At 37.6% G+C, this 19,999-nt stretch overlaps 1 protein-coding gene across 1 annotated transcript in view; it reads right to left on the minus strand.

The window, feature by feature from the left end:
- Positions 1 to 19,999, minus strand: part of DOK6 (docking protein 6) — a 377,419-nt gene that overhangs the window by 99,994 nt on the left and 257,426 nt on the right. Inside the window, exon 6 of the mRNA XM_047766980.1 lies at positions 12,470 to 12,608. Coding sequence (XP_047622936.1) covers positions 12,470 to 12,608 — 139 coding nt within the window. The remainder of the gene's footprint in view (positions 1 to 12,469; positions 12,609 to 19,999) is intronic.

Consider the following 19,999-nt stretch of genomic DNA (forward strand, 5'->3'; position numbering starts at 1 on the left):
GCATTATTTTGTTATTTTTTATGGCTGAGTAGTATTCCATTGCGTATGTATACCATATCTTCCTAATCTAATCATCTGTTGATGGATATTTAGATTGTTTCCATGTCTTGGCTATGGTGAATAGTGCTGCAAAAACATGTGTCTTTTTCAAGGAATGTTTTGTCCAGATATATGCCAGGTCATATGGTAGTTCTATATTTAGTTTTCTGAGGCTCCTCCATACTGTTTTCCATAATGGTTGTACCAATACACATTCCCACCAACAGTGCAGGAGGGTTCCCTTTGCTCCACATCCTCTCCAGCATTTGTAATTTGTGGACTTAATAATGATGGCCATTCTGAGTGGTATGAGGTGGTACCTCATAGTAGTTTTGATTTTCATTTCTCTAATAATCAGTGATGTTGAGCATTTTTTCATGTGTCTATTGGCCATCCATATATCTTCTTTGGAGAAATGTCTATTCAGGTCTTTTGCCCATTTTTCAACTGGGTTGTTGGGTTTGTTTTTTTTTTTTTTGCTGTTGAGTTGTATTAAGTTGTTTTTTTATATTTTAGATATTAAGCCTTTGTCAGTTGCATTGTTTGAAACTATTTTCTCCCATTCTGTAAGTCATCTTTTTTTTTTATAGTTTCCTTTGCTGTGCAAAAGCTTGTCAGTTTGATTATGGGTTATTTTAGCATTTATTTCTGTTGCCTTGGGAGACTGACCTAAGAAAACATTTGTGTGGTTGATGTCAGTTAATTTAAAAAAAAATTTTTTTTCCATGGTACAGCATGGGTACAGAGTTACACATACATGTATACATATTTTTCCTCCCATTGTTGTGTTGTGATGTAAGTATCTAGACATAGTTCTCAATGCTACACAGCAGGATCTTATTGTAAATACATTCCAAAAGCAATAGTTTGCATCCGTTAACCCCAAGCTCCTGATCCCTCCCAATCCTTCCCTCTCCCCCCGGGCAGACACAAGTCTATTCTCCAAGTCATGATTTTCTTTTCTGTGGAAATATTTGTGCTGTATATTAGATTCCAGTTACAAGTAATATCATGTGGTATTTGTCTTTCTCTTTCTGACTTATTTCACTCAGTATGAGAGTCTCTAGTTCCATCCATGTTGCTGCAAATGGCATGTCGTTCTTTTTTATGGCTGAGTAGTATACCATTGTGTATATATACCACCTCTTCCGAATCCAATTGTCTGTCGATGGACATTTGGGTTGTTTCCAAGTCTTGGCTATTGTGAATAGTGCTGCAATGAACATGTGGGTACATGTGTCTTTTTTAAGGAAAGTTTCATCTGGATATATGCCCAAGAGTGGGATTGCTGGGTCATATGGTAGTTCTATGTATAGATTTCTAAGGTACCTCCATACTGTTCTCCATAGTGGCTGTACCAGCTTACATTCCCACCAACAGTACAGGAGGGCTCCCTTTTCTCCACAACCCCTCCAGCACTTGTTGTTGGTGGACTTATTAATGATGGCCATTCTGGCTGGTGTGAGGTGATATCTCATGGTAGTTTTGATTTGCATTTCTCTTATAATCAGCGATGTTGAACATTTTTTCATGTGCCTGTTGGCCATCTGTATATCTTCCTTGGAGAACGGTCTATTCAGGTCTTTTGCCCATTTTTCCATTGGGTTGTTGGCTTTTTTGCTCTTGCATTGTATAAGTTGCTTGTATATCCTAGAGATTAAGCCCTTGTCCATTGCATCATTTGAAACTATTTTCTCCCATTCTGTAAGTTGTCTTTTTGTTTTCTTTTTGGTTTCCTTTGCTGTGTGAAAGCTTTTCAGTTTGATGAGGTCCCATTGGTTTATTTTTGCTCTTATTTCTGTTGCCTTGGGAGAATGACCTGAGAAAATATTCATGAGGTTGACGTTGGAGAATGTTTTGCCTATGTTTTCTTTCAGGAGTTTGATGGTGTCTTGTCTTATGTTTAAGTCTTTAAGCCATTTTGAGTTTATTTTTGTGCATGGTATGAGGGTGTGTTCTAGTTTCATTGCTTTGCATGCAGCTGTCCAGGTTTCCCAGCCATTCTTGCTGAATAGACTTTCTTTTTCCCATTTTATGCTCTTGCCTCCTTTGTCAAAGATTAATTGACCATAGGTGTCTGGGTTTATTTCTGGGTTCTCTACTCTGTTCCATTGGTCTGTCTGTTTGTTTTGATACTGGTACCACACTGTTTTGATGACTGTGGCTTTGTAATATTGCTTGAAGTCTGGGAGAGGTATGCCTCCTGCTTGGTATTTGTTTTTCAAGATTGCTCTGGCAATACTGGGTCTTTTGTGGTTCCATATAAATTTTTGGATTGTTTGTTCTTGTTCTGTGAAAAATGTCATGAGTAATTTGATAGGGGTTGCATTGAATCCGTAGATTGCTTTGGGTAGTATTGCCATTTTTACAATATTAATTTTTCCAACCCAGGAGCATGGAATATCTTTCTATTTCTTTACATCTTCTTTAATTTCCTTGATTAATGTTTTATAGTTCTCAGGATATAAGTCCTTCACCTCCTTGTTCAGGTGTGTTCCCAGGTACTTGATTTTTTTGGTGTGCAATTTTAAAAGGTATAGTATTTGTGTATTTCTTTTCTAATATTTCATTGTTCGTATACAGAAATGAGACTGCTTTCTGAATGTTAATCTTATATCCTGCTACTGTGCTGAATTTGTTAATCAGTTCAAGTAGTTTTTGGGTTGCGTCCTTAGGGTTTTCTATGTATAGTATCATGTCATCTGCATACAGTGACAGTTTTATCTCTCTTCTTCCTATTTGGATGCCTTTTATTTCTTTTGTTTGTCTGATTGTGTGGCTAGGACTTCCAAAACGATGTTGAAGAGCAGTGATGAGAGTGGGCATCCCTGTCTTGTTCCAGATTTGAGTGAGAAGGCTTTCAGTTTTTCTCCACTAAGTATTATATTTGCTGTGGGTTTCTCATAAATGGCTTTGATTATATTCAGGAATGTTCCCTCTATACCCACTTTGGTGAGAGTTTTGATCATGAATGGATGTTGGACTTTGTCAAATGCTTTTTCTGCATCTATTAAGATGATCATATGGCTTTTTACTTTTCTTTTGTTAATGTAGTGTATGATGTTGATTGATTTCTATATGTTGAACCCATCCTTATGAACCTGGGATGAACCCCATCTGGACATGGTGTACGATCTTTTTGATACGTTGTTGGATTCGGTTGGCTAAAATTTTGTTGAGTATTTTTGCATCTATATTCATCAAGGATATTGGCTGATAGTTTTCTTTTGTGATGGTATCTTTGTCTAGTTTTGGAATTAGGGTGATGGTGGTGTCATAGAATGTCTTTAGGGGTGTTCCTTCTTCCTCAACCTTTTGAAAAAGTTTAAGGAGGATGAGCATCAGATCCTCTTTGCATGTTTGGTAGAATTCGCCTGTGAAGCCATCTGGTCCTGGGCTTTTATTTGTTGGGAGTGTTTTTATGACATTCAATTTCATTTCTAGTGATTGGTCTGTTCAGTTGGTCTGTTTCTTCTTGATTCAGTTTTGGCAGGCTGTAAGATTCTAGAAAATTGTCCATTTCTTCCAAATTGTCAAACTTGTTGCCATACAGTTGTTCATAGTATTCTCTTATGGTTTTTTGTATTTCTGCAATATCCATTGTGATTTCTCCTTTTTCATTTCTAATTTTGTTTATTTGGGTTCCTTCTCTCCTCTTAGTGAGTCTAGCCAGGAGTTTGTCAATTTTGTTTACCTTTTCAAAGAACCAGCTGTTGGTTTTATTAATTTTCTCTATTGTTTTTTGAATCTTTATTTTATTGATTTCCTCTTTGATCTTTATAATTTCCTTCTTTCTGCTGACTTTAGGTCTTTTTTGTTCTTCTTTTTCTTTTTCTTTTTTTTTTTTTTGTTGTCGTTGCTATTTCTTGGGCCGCTCCCGCGGCATATGGAGGTTCCCAGGCTAGGGGTTGAATCGGAGCTGTAGCCACCAGCCTACACCAGAGCCACAGCAACGTGGGATCCGAGCCGTGTCTGCAACCTACACCACAGCTCACGGCAACACCGGATCATTAACCCACTGAGCAAGGGCAGGGACCGAACCCGCAACCTCATGGTTCCTAGTCGGATTCGTTAACCACTGTGCCACGACGGGAACTCCTGTACTTCTTTTTCTAATTCATTTAGGTGGTGGGTTGTCAATTCGAGATCTTCTTTTTTGAGGAAGGCCTGTATTGCTATGAACTTCCCTCTGAGCACCGCTTTTGCGGCATCCCATTTATTTTGAGGGGTTGTGCCTTCATTAGGATTTGTCTTGATGTATTTTTTAATTTCATTCTTGATTTCCTCATTGACCCATTGGTTTTTTAGTAGCACGTTGTTTAGTCTCCATGCAGTAGGTTTTTTCTCATTTCTTTTCCTGTGGTTGATTTCTAGTTTCATACCATTGTGGTCAGAGAAGATACTTGAGATAATGTCTATGCTCCTAAATTTATTGAGATTAGCTTTGTGCCCCAATATGTGATCAATTCTTGAGAATGTTCCATGTACACTTGGGAAGAATGCGTATTCTGATTTTTTTTTGGATGTAGTGTCCTGAAGATGTCAATTACGTCTAACTTTTCTATTTTTTCCTTTAGGATCTCTGTTGCTTTATTGGTTTTCTGTCTAGAGGATCTGTCCATTGATGTGAGTGGAGTATTAAAATCTCCTACTATGATTGCATTCCCATCAATTTCTCCGTTTATGTCTGTTAATATTTGTTGTACGTATCTGGGTGTTCTTATATTTGGGGCATATATGTTGCTGATAGTAATATCCTCTTCTTGGATGGATCCCTTAATCATTAAATAGTGTCCTTTGTCTTTCTTTATGGCTTTCCTTTTAAAGTTTATTTTGTCTGATATGAGTATTACAACTCCTGCTTTCCTGTCATGAAGATTGGCATGAAATATTTTTCCCACCCCTTCACTTTCAATATATGTATACGTGTCCTTTGTCCTAAGGTGAGTTTCTTATAGGCAGCAGGTTGAAGATTTTTGCTTTTTTATCCAATCAGCCACTCTGTGTCTTTTGATTGGAGCTTTCAGTCTATTAACATTTAAGGTGATAATTGACAGGTGATTATTTATTGCATTTAAAACCTCTTGTTCCAGTTGATTCTGTGGTTCTCCATTCTTCCTTTCTTTTTTTTGGTTGTATGATCTCCAATTATTTTCTGCTTGAGTGTTTTTATTTTCATTTTTTGCAAATGTAATGTTTGGTTTTGATTTCTGGTTTTCCTGTTTTTTAAGTATGTTAACCCCTTCCTATAATTGTGTATTTTAGACTGATAGTCCTGTAGATTCAAACACTTCATTACTATACTAAAATTAAAAAAAAAACTATTAATTTCCTTACTTCCCTTGCCCACATTTTATGATTTTGATGTCTCTTTTTTTCTTTTTAATTTTATTTTGTTTTAAACATGTTCATGATTAGATCTATATGCTGGCTTTTTTGAGTGACTGCTCTCTGATTGTGGTTTCCTCCATCCTAGTTCTTCCTCTCTCTCTTTTTCTATTTGTTTTTTTGTTTTTTATTTAGAGACGCCCTTCCAATATTTCTTTTTGAAGGGGTTTTGTATTGCTGTACTCTTAGCTTTTGTTTGTTGGAAAAAAATTTCATTTCCCCTTCTATTTTAAATGATATTCTTGCAGGATAGAGTTTTCTAGGTTTCATATTTTTTCCTTTCAGTGCTTTAAATATTGCTTGCCATTCCCTCCTGGCCTGTAGAGAAATCAGCTGATAGCCTTATTGGGGTTCTGTTAAAAGTAACATTTTGCTTTTCTCTTGCTGCCTTTAGGATCCTCTCTTTATCATTAACTTTTGCCATTTTTATTATAATGTGTCTTGGTGTGGGTCTATTTGGGTTCAACTTGTTTGGGGCCCTCTGTGCTTCCTGTATCTTGAACTCAGTATCCTTTAGATTTGGGAAGTTTCCAGCAATAATTTCTTCAAATATATTTTCCATCCCCTTATCTTTTTCTACTCCTTCTGAAACTCCTATTATGCATAGATTGGCCTGCTTTATATTATCCCATAGTGCGGGGAGCCGAGAAAATGCAAGGACTCAAAAAAAAGGCCTTGACTGATGGCAGAAAAACCTGAAGGCAAGTTCCTAACCAAGGAAGGGAGCTCACCTGAATGGTACATGCCGAAGGTGGGCCTCTGGACAGGATAAAAGCTCACCTGAATGGTGCAAGCCAAAGGTGGGCTTCTGGTCATGATAAAGAACCTGCCTGAATGGTGCATGCCGAAGGTGGGCTTCTGGTCAGGCTAAAAAGCCTGCCTGTATGGTACAAGCTGAGGGCAGGCCTCAAGTTACACAGCTCTCATTTTGATGTTGATGGGGAAGAATTGGGGCTTTCCTGGGAAAACAATTTCCATGTTTGTGTTGGAGAACATGGATTGCTTCTTAGGTGACCTAGTCTTTCTTGTTTTATTTGTTATTTAGTTCTCCTCAGTCTTTCCTGATTACTTGCTTATTATTCTTCTTTTCCATTCTTGTTTTCGTGTGGTGATTGGTAATTTAACAAAATTGCAGCAATAACATAATAAAAATTTCATCCTGAAGGACTTTTCCCTACTCATATCCAGCTTAATTAATATATAGTGTTTATCTATTAACTAGTTATATAGTAAACTTTAGAGTTAGGATTTTAATGAGGTTCATAGAAGTTAGACATATATTATTCTTGACCAAAAGACAACTAGCTATGAGTTATAGAAGCTTTTAAGTGATAGCTAGTTATATTTTCTTACACTGTCTCCTTGTCATAACACTTTAAAGATAAGCACCAGTCTAAAAAACAAGATTTGTGAATGCCCAATTCTTGTGTCCATGACCTCTTCAACTTGTGGAGACTTGCTGGCCATGGGATGATTTGTACTGAGTCTCCTCCTTTCCACATGATGTATTGTACCTAACTGCCCTTAAATTGTACTCACTAAATGCAGTTAAAACAAAGATCTTAGAACATGATGTATAGCTGCTGTACCATGTAAAAGTTAACCAATGTACTTTTAACACTATGATGTAATCTGTAGTGAAAAAACTGTCTATATAATCAACCACTTATGCCAATAAAATTTGAGCAGTCCAGCGCCCTGAAAGAAGGGACAAAGAGGCTATCTCTGTTGCAAAAGCCGACGTCCATCCCTCTCCTTTGGGGAAAATGTGTACACTCCCTGGCCGACGGAGCTGGCCTCCAGCAACACCATAGGTCTCTTATATTGATTTCATGTTTTTTTCATTTGGTTTTCTGTCTGCTGTTCCATTTGGGTGATTTCCATTACTCTATCTTCCACATCACTAATTCGTTCTTCTGCATTATTTATTCTGGTTTTACTGCCCTTAGCTCAGTTTGTATCTCTGCAAATGAATTTTGCAGTTTTTCTTGGCTCCTCCTTATATTTTCTAGTTCCTTTCTGAGGGAGATATTACTGTCCATATCTTCTCTTAATTCCTTCATTATTTTCACTATCTCCCTTTTGAACTCCACGTCTGTCAGACTGTAGAGTTCTGTTACATTGTTGACTGCTTTAGGTGAGTTCTCCTATTGGTTTAACTTGGAGTGGTTTCTGAGCTTCTTCATCTTGCTTGTTATTTTCTTTTTCTTGGTGGAGGCGTACTCCTCATAGCTGAGCAGGGTTTGCCCTGGCAGTACTGTGGAGTGTTTCCTGAGGGCTGGCAGTGTTGGCCAGTCTTCTTTGAGGCAGCGGGGTATTTCCTGAGTGTGGGTGTGGCTAGCAGGGTCACGGCGAAGCAATGGAGGACTTCCCGAGGGCAGTTGGGACTGGCAGGTCTACACCTTGATGGATGCAGACTTCCCATGGCTCGGCAGAGCTTGCTCTGGCGTTTCGGGGCCACAGAGCTCTTCCAGGGGCAGGCAGTTCTGGTCAGCTGCTCCATGCAAGTGCAGTGGCTCCCAAGGGTGGGAGTGGCTAGCCAGACTGCTGGGAGACAAGGAAGCACTTCCCCAGGGAAGTTGGAACTGGCAGGACCACCTAATGATGGAGGCAGACTTCTCGTGGCCAGGCAGAGCTTGCTCTGGTGTTTCTGGGCTGCAGAGCCCTTCCAAGGGGCAGGCAGTGCTGGGCAGATGCTCTGTGGGAGTGCAGCACCTCCCGAGGGTGGGAGCAGCTAGCCAGGCCACTGGGAGACAAAGGGGCACTTCCCTAGGGCAGCCAGAACTGGCAGGACTGCCCCATGATGGAGGCAGATTTCCTGTGGCTGGGCAAAGTCTGCTCGAATGTTTTGCCTATGTTCTCTTCTAGGAGTTTCATGGTGTCTTGTCTTATGTTTAAGTTTTTAAGCCATTTTGAGTTTATTTTTGTGCATGGTGTGAAGGTGTGTTCCATTTTCACTGATTTCTACGCAGCTATCCAGTTTTCCCAGCAACACTTGCTGAAAAGACTTCCCCATTTATATTTTTGCTTTCTTGGTCAAACATTAACTGATTATAAGTGTCTGGGTTTATTTTGGGGCTCTCTATTCTGTTCCATTGGACTGTATGTCTGTTTTGGTACAGGTACCACACTATCTTGATGACTGTGGCTTTGTAATATTGCTTGAGGTCTGGGAGAGTTATGTGTCCTGCTTGGTTTTTGTTACTCAGAATTGATTTAGTAATGCTGGGTCTTTTGTGGTTCCATATAAATTTTTGGATTGTTTGTTCTAGTTCTGTGAAGAATGTCATGGGTAATTGGATAGGGATTTCACTGAATCTGTAAATTGCTTTAGGTAGTATGGACAATTTTAGGACATTAATTTTTCCAGCCCAGGAGCATGGAATATCTTTCCATTTCTTTGTATCCTCTATAATTTCCTTGATTAATGTTTTATAGTTCTCAGCATATAAATCTTTCACCTCCTTGGTCAGGTTTATTCCCAGGTATTTAATTTTTTGGGGTGTGATTTTAAAAGGTATTGTATTTTTATATTCCTTTTCTAATATTTCATTGTTAGTACACAGAAATGCAACGGATTTATTAATGTTAATCTTGTATCCTACTATTTTGATGAATTTGTTTATCAGTTCAAGCAGTTTTTGTGTGGTGTGTCATCTTTGATTTCCTTCATCAGTGTCTTATAGTTTTCAGAGTACAGGTCTTTTGTCTCATTAGGTAGGTACTCTTTTTGATGTGATGGTAAATATGATTGTTTCCTAATTTTTATTTCTGATCTTTAAGTATTATTACATAGAAATACAATAGGTTTCTGTGCATTAATTTTGTATCTTGCAACTTTACCAGATCCGTTCATGAGCTCTAATAGTTTTCTGGTAGTATCTTTAGGATTTTCTATGTATAGTATCCTGTCATCTGCAAACAGTGATAGTTTTACTTCTTTTCAAATTTGGATTCCTTTTAGTTATTTTTCCTCTCTAAGAGAGTACTATAAGCAACTATATGCCAATCAAACAACCTAGAGGAAATGGACAAATTACTACAAAGGTACAATGTTCCAAGTCTGAATCAGGAAGAAATAGAAAATATGAATAGATCAATCACAGGTACTGAAACTGAAACTATGATTTAAGAACTTCCAAGATACAAATGCCAGGACCCGGAGTTCCCGTCGTGGCGCAGTGGTTAACGAATCCGACTAGGAACCATGAGGTTACGGGTTTGGTCCCTGCCCTTGCTCAGTGGGTTAACGATCCGGCATTGCCGCGAACTGTGGTGTAGATCGCAGACGAGATCGCAGACGCGGCTCAGATCCAGCGTTGCTTTGGCTCTGGCGTAGGCCGGCAGCTACAGCTCTGATTTGACCCCTAGCCTGGGAACCTCCATATGCCGCAGGAGCGGCCCAAGAAATAGCAAAAAGACAAAAAAAATTTAAAAAAAAATGCCAGGACCCAATGACTTCACAGGCAAATTATATCACATTCAGAAAAGAGATAATATCTATTCTACTGAAATTCTTCCAAAAAACTGCAGAGGAAGCAACACTCCCACACTCATTCTATGAGGCCATCATCATTTTCATACCAAAACCAGACAATGGTACCACAAAAAAAGAAAATTATATGCCAAAATCACTGATGAACATTGATGCAAAAATCCTCACCAAAATATTAGCAAATCGAATCCAACAATATGTTAGAAGAATCATACACCATGATCAAGAGGGATTTAACCCAGGGATGCAAGGATTCTTTAATATCCACAAATCAATCAGTGTGATACACCACATTAACAAACTGAAGATTACAAACCAATGATCATCTAAATAAGTGCAGAAAAACTTTTGACAAAATTCAACATCTGTTTCTGATAAAAACTCTCCAGAGAATGGGCACAGAGGGAATCTACCTCAACATAATAAAGACCATATATGACAAACCCACAGCTAACATCATTCTCAACAATGAAAAGCTGAAAGCATTTTCACTAAGATCAGGAACAAAACAAGAGTGTCTACTCTCACTTCTGTTATTCAACATAGTTTTCAAAGTCCTAGCCCTGACAATCTGAGCATGCTATTTAAACACCTACATCCTTTTCCTTCCCATCTTGGAGCACCCAGATCCATGGTGTACCCAAATCCTGGCTTTAGGTTTCCTTAGACCTAAGTGGGTGAACCTACCATCTCTAACACTTTCATAGCAATTCACTCCACTCCCCTGGGCTTTCTTCTCAGCAGCATAGGATAAGATAAACTTACAACTGCATCAACAGCAAATGTAAATTAAATTTTATTTTGCAACATTTTTGGGAACAAGATTGATAGATATACTTAAAAGGGACTGGAAGATATTTAGCTACAGTTGGGAATAAAAATTTAGTGTCTTCACAAACATTGCAGGTCTTATAATTATTTTATGTCACCGTCATAATTATGAAGCTTTTATGGCATTTTCTATGTGCAAGGTCTATTCTCAGCACTTTATATGTATTAATGTACAGATACCTCATTATAATCAAATATGTAGAGATATTATGTCCCCACTTTACCAATGGAGGAAAATGAGACATTTAGTGGTAACATGACTTGTTCAAGATTGTATAGCCAGTAAGTGATAGAATTGGGATGGAAACCTAGGACACTAACTGAGTACTCTCCTTTATGGCAAACAACTATGGTTTCATGAAAGAACTCCTGGAATTTGCTTCAAGAAAATACAATTTAAGTAATCTACTTAAGAGCATTTTGCCTGTTCAGAACAACTATTTGCAGAGAAGAACTGCAACTGTTAACGAATAGCAAGTGACATCACAGTTGTTAATTTTGGCTGAAAATGAACATCAGCCAAAATGTACATATGGACTGATAAGGAATTGCAAGATTCTAAAATAATTTGAAGTCTGGTAGTTACAGTTTTTCACCTGATTTAAATCACTAGAAAAATGTCATATTAATCAGATAATTGCTATAATAATTTAAATTTCACCCAAATCTTTCTAGAAGACTAAATCGTACCAACTTCCCATTGATGCTTCTTTAATGTCGCCGTCTCATATTAATAATATGTTCAAGCTACTCTTTCACCCCCATTGAAGGCCAAATGTAAGTCTGATTTGTACTTGTCACACTTACACATTAGGAAGGTTCTTTAAACCACACCCTAGATAGTGGAAAAATGTGTATGTAGTATTCACAAAATTTGAAATGTTATTAAGAATAATGTAAAATCATTTGTTATACTACTTCTTATGAATGTTTTTCTGGTTAGAGACCCACCTATTTCCCAAAGCTCTACCTGTTTCTCTCACAGATGAAATATAAAGCAAACTTATAAATTCTGAATAAAGAGAATATTGACCTCTTAAGATTATAGTCAATAATAATTCCATGGTTTGCTTTTTAAAGAAGTTAATTGTAAAGCTTATAATTTTTTTAGCTACTTATAAAATTGGCTGTTTCAGATTCTTTACTAAATTATTTCTTAGCTTTACCCCCAAACTGTAGCACAGTTACAAGACAGGATAATAGACAGATGGTAAATAGTATAAGCTCCTTCTGCAAATGTTTTATTATTGACTCTGAAACACATACGGAAGTAGTTAGAAGTCAGAGGATCTAGGATAAATATAAAGACAAAAGGAAAAGTGGAATCCTTTCTGATAGAAACCTAATTTTCCCTATTATTTTTGGGTCCACATTTGCATTTCTGATTGTCCAACTCTATGTGGAGATATGCAGAGAGCACTGCTTCTTATTTCACTCTATGTGCACACCCCCTGTTCCTTTGGGTAACTGTGGTAACAGGTCATAGGTAGATTCACGAAGTATAGGTCCCTGTAGTGACCACAAAAAGCCTCTTTTGTCACATGATGAATAGCATATTAGAGCAATGAGGTTTAGTAACTGGGAGGATGGCTCTCAGGGCCAGCATGGGGGCTGGACTAGGGCACTGTCATGAATGAACCCACACATTCACGATGTGCATCACACCTCAGTGACATTCATTTCCAAGCTATTAAGTTACCAAGGAAGGAGCCTTACCCGGGCCTTCTGCTCCATTTCTAGCATTAATCTTTCATGTTGCTCAGCTATGGCCAGAGTCGCAGAATGGACCTTCTGATAGATCATTTCTCCTTCCCTTGTTTGAAAAGTGAATAGTCCTTCTCCTGTGTCACACATTCTGTGAGAACAGAGATAGGAAAGAGATGGGTCTTCAGGTGTTCAAGCGCGTAACAGTTTTCCACATAAAAAATGCTCTCGCCCTGTAATCCCCTCTGCCTTGACTTTCATGGGAGTGAGTGAAGCGGATTCATCCTCAGCCAAACCAACCAGAAAGTTTTTAATTGGGGCACAAGAATGAAACTGAGGGTAAAAATCTATGAACATTTGGATTTTTAAAGATAGTGTTCACAACAGGATAAAGGAATAGACAAAAGTGACTTCAGTTATTACAGTGCATGTCTTACTAATATTGAAAAATAAAAGCAAATAGTTGTTTTAAGAATCTTTACATTGATCTCCCAGCACCATCTCCTACTACTTAGCTCTTGAAATGTTAAGAACTTAAGAAAAACTTTGCGGAGTCCTGCCCTGGCATGACAAAAACAAATCCGACTAGGAACCATGATGTTGCAGGTTCGATCCCTGGTCTCGATCAGTGGCTTAGGGATCTGGCATTTCCATGAGCTGTGGTGTAGGTTGCAGACATAGCTTGGATCTGGCATTGCTGTGGCCGTGGTGTAGGCTGGCTGCTATAGCTCCAATTGGACCCCTAGCCTGGGAACCTCCATATGCCGTGGGTGTGGCCCTAAAAAGCCAAAAAAAAAAAAAGACAAAAAAGAAAGAAAAGAAAAACTTTGCAATTTTATACTCATTTCAAGAGAAGACTTTTTTTTTTTTTTTTTAGCTTAAGGATTTGCATATATAGGCTGAAACTTTTAGTTAAACTGAGGAATCCTTAGGTAAGGAGTCTTATACCCTAGGAAACATCATGGCAGAGAAGAGACTCTGTTTGGATATGATAATGTTTGGTTTGAACTTTGACTTTGCCACTTAACAGCAGTATGACCTTGAGCAAGTTGACTAACTTGCCTTTACTTCCTTTCCACATTTCTAATAGGAAAAATAACAGTACCTATCTTATAAGATCCTTATGACAGTTAAGAGACTTCATACACATGACATTTATAATATCACTTAGTACATATTAAGTGATCAAAATATTAGTTATTGTTGTTTTTATCATAAAGTATGGAACTAATCTGAATATCCACTATAGAGAAATGGTTGGCTTAAATATAGTATTTTTATCTAATGGACTATTATATAGTTATTACTATGTCATTTCTGAGTGCATATAACATTAAAATTCTTATAATGTAAATTCAAGAGAAGAAATCAGAATACAAATATCTTTTCAATTATTTAACTATAATTAGCTTTTAAAACATATTTTTAAACTTGGAATGAAACCACTGATAATTTCTTAGGCAACAAGATTATGGGTAGGTTTTATTGGCAAAGACCAATTCTAAAGTTAAAAATTTAAATTAACACTTTAAGGCAGCTTTTAAAAATAACTGGAGACCTTCAGAAACACCCACCAAATATCAATATGATATTCCTACTCAGACATTGGACATTAACTGGACTGCTACTGCTGTGTTATCATTTTTAGGTTATAACATCAAAAGATTTGCACAAAATGCTCATGAAGGCAACCTTTGTCTTCCAGCACCAAAAAAGATTTTAGATTCTTCTCTATGATTCTCCAAGGAGTTTCAGTAGAAAAGAGATGTCTCAAGAGGTTTCAGAAATTACAGAGGCTGCCACTGCCATCCCCCAGGGCCCCACAGAGCCAGCACTTAGCTTCTGTGAAAGAGATCTTAATAAAATTCACACAGCGTGAAATGGAAAGTCCGGGGGAAAAGTGAAGAGTTTTCACAAAGTGAAGCAAATGAGCTTTCTTTGTTGATTCAGAGGAGTGAAGAAATCCAACAGCAGGAGCAGGCAAACAACTGATAAGCAGTGAGCCCATCTTGTTTGAACTTGAGTTTTTTCATTGTCATCAGAAAAACACTGCTTATTAGCCTTCGGAAATGAGGTAACAAAGACATACATTGTTATTTCATACTCAATCACTGAGATGTAAAGTAAGACTGAATTCTGCCCAGGGAGGGAGTCTGAAAGCTTACAGAAGGTTTTTTCCCAGCCTCTGAATAAAAACTACTATAAATTTCATCCATTGATCAAAAAACCAGGAATTAAAATGCTAGCATAAAAAGCAAAGAACTTTTAGGTAGAAGATGCTCTTTCCTCAATATAGGTACTTAAAGCCAAGATGAAGTCAAACTTCTTCAGTACAATTGACTCAGATTTATGACTTTTGTCAGCAGCATTGGAATAAACAGTTTAGATTCCTCCTAGTTATTACTTAAAATATGCTCTCTTGGGGCTGGTAGGGAACACATCTGAAGATTTACTTCTTATATGTCTAAACGGTTTTGTTGTAGCAAGCCAGTGCTAGAAAAGATGATAAGAGGAGGGATTAAAGTAATTTTGATGTCTCATGCCTCATTCCTCAGCTTGGTCCACAGAAGAGCAGCTACTTCACTGGGAGCTATCCAAGGTGCTGAATCAGTACCTGCATTCCACACTATCCGCATGTGATTCATAGGCACATTATCCTTTAAGTACTGGCCTATAGAACTCTTTCCACAGGTCACTATTTCTTTCAAGGGACTTGGAGATGATGCTTAGGACCCATAGGAGGACAAACTGGAAGCCATATTTGTGCATCTGAAGACTGTGACATATTAAACTAAAGGTTAGAAAGGAAGAAATATGAAAAAAAAAAAAGGGACAAAACTCTAAAAGAGTCCTTTCCTTAATTTGGGAACAGCCAAGATCGAGGTGCTAGTTACATTTAAATATCCCAACCCTCTCATCACTAATATGCACATGCCTCAACTGCACTGATTTGAAGAATAAGTGAAAATGCAGACAATATATATTTGTCCTGACTCCAAACTAGAATTCTGTTGAAATGCAGAGAAATTGCAAATGTTATTTCTCTTTATACTTAACAAGATATTTTCACAAAATTAATACTTCTTCTTTTCTATAATAAAATGTTAAGGAGTTCCCTGGAGGCCTAGTGGTTACGGATCTGGCACTGTCATTGCTGTGGCGCAAGTTTAATCCCTGGCCCAGGAACTTCTGTATGCCATGAGCGCAGCAAAAAATTTTTAAAGAATAGAATCTCTATGGTCCCTTTCAGATTTAAGGAATAGCCTAGGGCCTCAGAAAAATTTTAAGAACTAAGCTGGACTGACACACTTATTTCTAGGTTTGTTGGTTTATTTATTTATTTATTTATTTATTTATTTTTGACATTGTGATATAAGGTACATTATAATAGTATAGGACTCAAAAGATTAAGGGCACAAATTGCAACCATCATGTTATAGCCTGTTCTATTCATTTATCACACATATCAAGTACTATAAGCCAGAGGAACTATCTTGAGCCTGGGAATGAAGAGGAGGGAAAAATATACATGGTCAATGCCTCTGAGGTTCTTCAAGTAGTGGGGAAGATAAGCATTGTTCAAAGAACAGCACACTTACTTTGGCCAGCAGGGAGATGTATAGACCAGAGAGGAAGGCCATGGGGCATTGACCTAAGAAAGTTATTTTACCTATTTACTCCTCATGTACAAAATGGAGGTAAGAAGACTTTGTCACAAGATTGTCTTTATTATTTTTTTAATCAAATGAAATGATGCATATGACAGTGGGCAGGAAAGGATTAATTCAGCAGGCCTGAGTTGCTCAAACTCTACATACTCTGAAGAAAGGCCTGTTCTGGCGCTGGTGCCTTGGGTGGTTTCTGAAACGTAACCTCTGAGCCTTTGAAGTATTTAGCCTGGTAAGAGTGTTTTGTGTGTCCAAGGCCTTGAGCCATGCTGTAAAAGTCTGACTAGGAAAGTTTATCCTGACAATATCATCTATCGAGAATGCCTGTTTTGCTTTGGTGAAGGCTGGAGTCTGAGTGGCTGGGGTTGTTCCTGGATCCTGAGGACACTGCAGGCCTGTCTAACTGACTCTCAACCACAACCTCAGATGCTGAGGCTCAGAGGAGCTTCCAGGGTTGGCGACATCTCACACCTGTCATACGTCATTACTGGGAGAATTAAGCTAGTGCCCATGTGAGTGCACAGGAGGGGGCCCTGGAGGCTCCTGCCTGGTCCTTCTTTGTCTTCATCCTTGTGTCTTTTTCCCTTGCTGACTATAACATGTAACTTTTGCGATACTAAAACCGAACTGAGGGTATAATGGTTTTTTTTTTTTTTTCTGAATCTTTCAAGTCTTTCTAGAGAATCAGTGAGCTGAAGATAGCCTTAGAGACTCTTCCACCCAAGATGGCCAGCAGATGGTAGGTTGTTAATATATTTTGATGTAATAAGAATATAGGCGTTCCCACTATGGAGCAGTTGAAATGAATCCAACTAGTACCCATGAGGATGCAGGTTTGATCCCTGGGTCAGTGGGTTGGGGATTCAGCGTTGCGATGAGCTGTGGTGTAGGTAGCAGATACGGCTCTGATCCCATGTTGCTGTGGCTGAGAGCATACACACTCTTTCTTTATCCCACCTCACCACTCCCTTCCAGAATCCTTTGAAATAACAGTACTGCCAGTCTTTTCTTCACTATGTTCTAATAAATAAGAAATAAACTAGAGTTCACTGTGAATGTATGTGTTCCCAGGAAACTAAATTCCAAATGAGGAACTCTACCAGGCATGACTCTCAAAGTTCCCTTCAAGGGGAGAAACAACCCTAAACAATTGTGCTGTGGAGGCAATTTCATCTGAGAAAAAGTACCTAGCATGTGGTCACTAGACTACTTCCCTCCTTTTCTTGTCCTTAAGCCTCAAACTTAGCTCTTTATGAAAGAGTGGCTTCAGCATTCCAGCCATTTTTCCCCATGACAAGCAAAAGAAATTTACCAAGTGAGAAGTTAAGAAAAAGTACTTTAAGTAGTGAAAATGGATACTTTAAAATAATTCTCTCTGGGTCTTAAGATAAAATTTTGCTACAGATGAATTTGTAGCCCTTTGGCAATTTTGTCCATCTTCACAGCTGTATAATTTCATTCCCACAGTTTTGCACTTTTATTTGCATATTTAGTGACCAAATATTTACCATCCATACACACAGAAATTTTAAACTCTCAGCAATGCTGTAAAGCAGGAGCACTTTACTGAAAGCCCATTGGTGTTTCCACTCATTATTTAAAATTTAATGTTTAATTATAGAAAGTAATGAAATTCTTAAAAGCACAGCTCTTCTGCAGAGCAGTTAAAACCAGTTAACAGTTTAATCTTTATAGTCACTTAACTATGCTAGCATTTTACTTTTTTTTAGCACCTATGAAAAAGTTGAAGTTTCTCACTAAAGCTTTGGTGAGTCAGATGTTGATCTGTGATAAGAAATTACAAGCAAAATGATATATCACTTACATCTGGAATCTAATATATGGTGCAAATGAACATTTCGTGAGAAAAGAAAATCATGGACACGGAGAACAGACTTCTTGTTGCCAAGGGGGAGGGGGAAGGAGTCAGATGGACTGGGAATTTGGGGTTATTAGATGCAAACTATTGCCTTTGGAACGGATAAGCAATGAGATCCTGCTGTATATATAGCACTGGGAACTATATCTGGTCACTTATGATGGAGCATGATAATGTGAAAATCAAACGGTTGAACTGGACTCAAACAAATCCTGGACTCTCAATTTCACATCAAGCCTTTTACAAGGAGGAAGATAGAATGGAATGTCTGCCATCCTCTCTGCCTTCTGACTGGACTATATTGTATGTCCTTAAACATTTAATGCATATGGTGGCTGTTACTGGTTATTTCCCTTGTTGGTAATTTGGGGTTACCATGCTTTCCTCAAGCAAGTTGAGAAATCTTATCCTACAAGGAGATCTTGATTTCAGTCCAGACTTTCCTGCAAATTAGCTTGAAATGTCAATTCGATCCTTTATAAAACTGAGTTTTAATGAAAGAGTTGATATAAATGACCTATAGGGTACATACTTCTTCCCAAAGTCTACCATTTCTCCATATGTGTACTTAATGATGATGAACCCATCATCACATTAATTAAAATATCTCCATTTCACACAATTTTCATATCATTCTATCAATTTACTTTGAAACATTCTTTTGGTTTTTCACCTCAGTGAAAAAGCCAGTTGAGTCTCCTAGAATCAATCTGAGTTCTGGCTCCAGCAAATCTTTGAAAAGAAATGCAGATAAGATGCTCTTCTACTTATCTTCTTTTCGTGTCTCAAAAATTGAAAATTGAAAACTCCATGAGGCAAGGATGGTCATAATGTTTTAGTTGCTATTTAATTACCTTGAAACGTGTTCATAAATTATTAACATTATCATCCTCATTATACTGTTACATTGTGTTGATAAAGGTTTAGTAGGGAAAAACATTTTAAAAGGTTTGCAGCTAATTTCATATGTATCCAGTGGCTTTATTATAAAAAACTTTGCACACTCCTTGAGGATTAGGAGTTTTAACATGCTTAACCCCCAGGTGTCAACCACAAAAAGCATGTTATGCACTCCATAAATGTTTGTTAACTGAAATGACTTAAAAATTATCATTATGGTGGCTATCTAATAGCTATTGAATTTGTAGTTTCAGATAGCAAAAAATAGAGCAAAATATAATACAAAAAAAAGAAACTTTTTTTTTTGAAGATCCCATGGTATTAGCTTATTCTCAGAATGGAACAGACCAAAGAGTAGAAATGGAAATAAGGAGCTAATATGTTCTCAGGCTCACGGCTGATACACACTTGGTCTATTTTAATATTGTTTGAGGGAGGCTCTGTGTATATCATATGAAACAACTCAAACCTATATTTCTAGGAAGAGCTAATGACAAAGCAAGTCAAGCGAAAGTTTAAATTCTGTCATTTAGAAATTATACTTGCTTTTTAAAGTGAATTTGCCAAGTTATGGTTGGAAAGTTTTTAGCTTAACTTGCAAGTTACTAATATTTAGTCACTGAATTGGAAAAGAAGAGTTTTGCTTCTCCTTATAATTTTGAGAGGAACCTAAAAATGAGATCTTTACAGTCTCCTAGAGCAAAAGAGCATGTAATCAGGGTTTAAAAATCACATTTTATTCTCCTTTTGCTCTACTGTTAATTAAGGTAATTTTTTAATTTTGTGAGATACTTTCAGAGTCTCAAGTGATTACAAAAGAAAGTGTTTAAATTATAGCCAAAATAGAACAAAAATTAAGATTATATTGGTTATATTGCCTTTTCTTCTTTGGTTGTATTTATTCATTCACTGACTTTTTTTATATGGCATATCATGGCCAGGCTCTGTGGTAGCTTCTAGACACACATAAAAATATATAAATATATATTTGGTCTTCTTAGGGCCGCACCTATGGCATATGGAGGTTCTCAGGCTAGAGGCTGAATCAGAGTCATAGCCGCCAGCCTATGCCACAGCCACAGCAAAGCCAGATCT

Source organism: Phacochoerus africanus, chromosome 2, assembly GCF_016906955.1.
Source record: "Phacochoerus africanus isolate WHEZ1 chromosome 2, ROS_Pafr_v1, whole genome shotgun sequence".
Taxonomy (NCBI): Eukaryota; Metazoa; Chordata; class Mammalia; order Artiodactyla; family Suidae; genus Phacochoerus; species Phacochoerus africanus.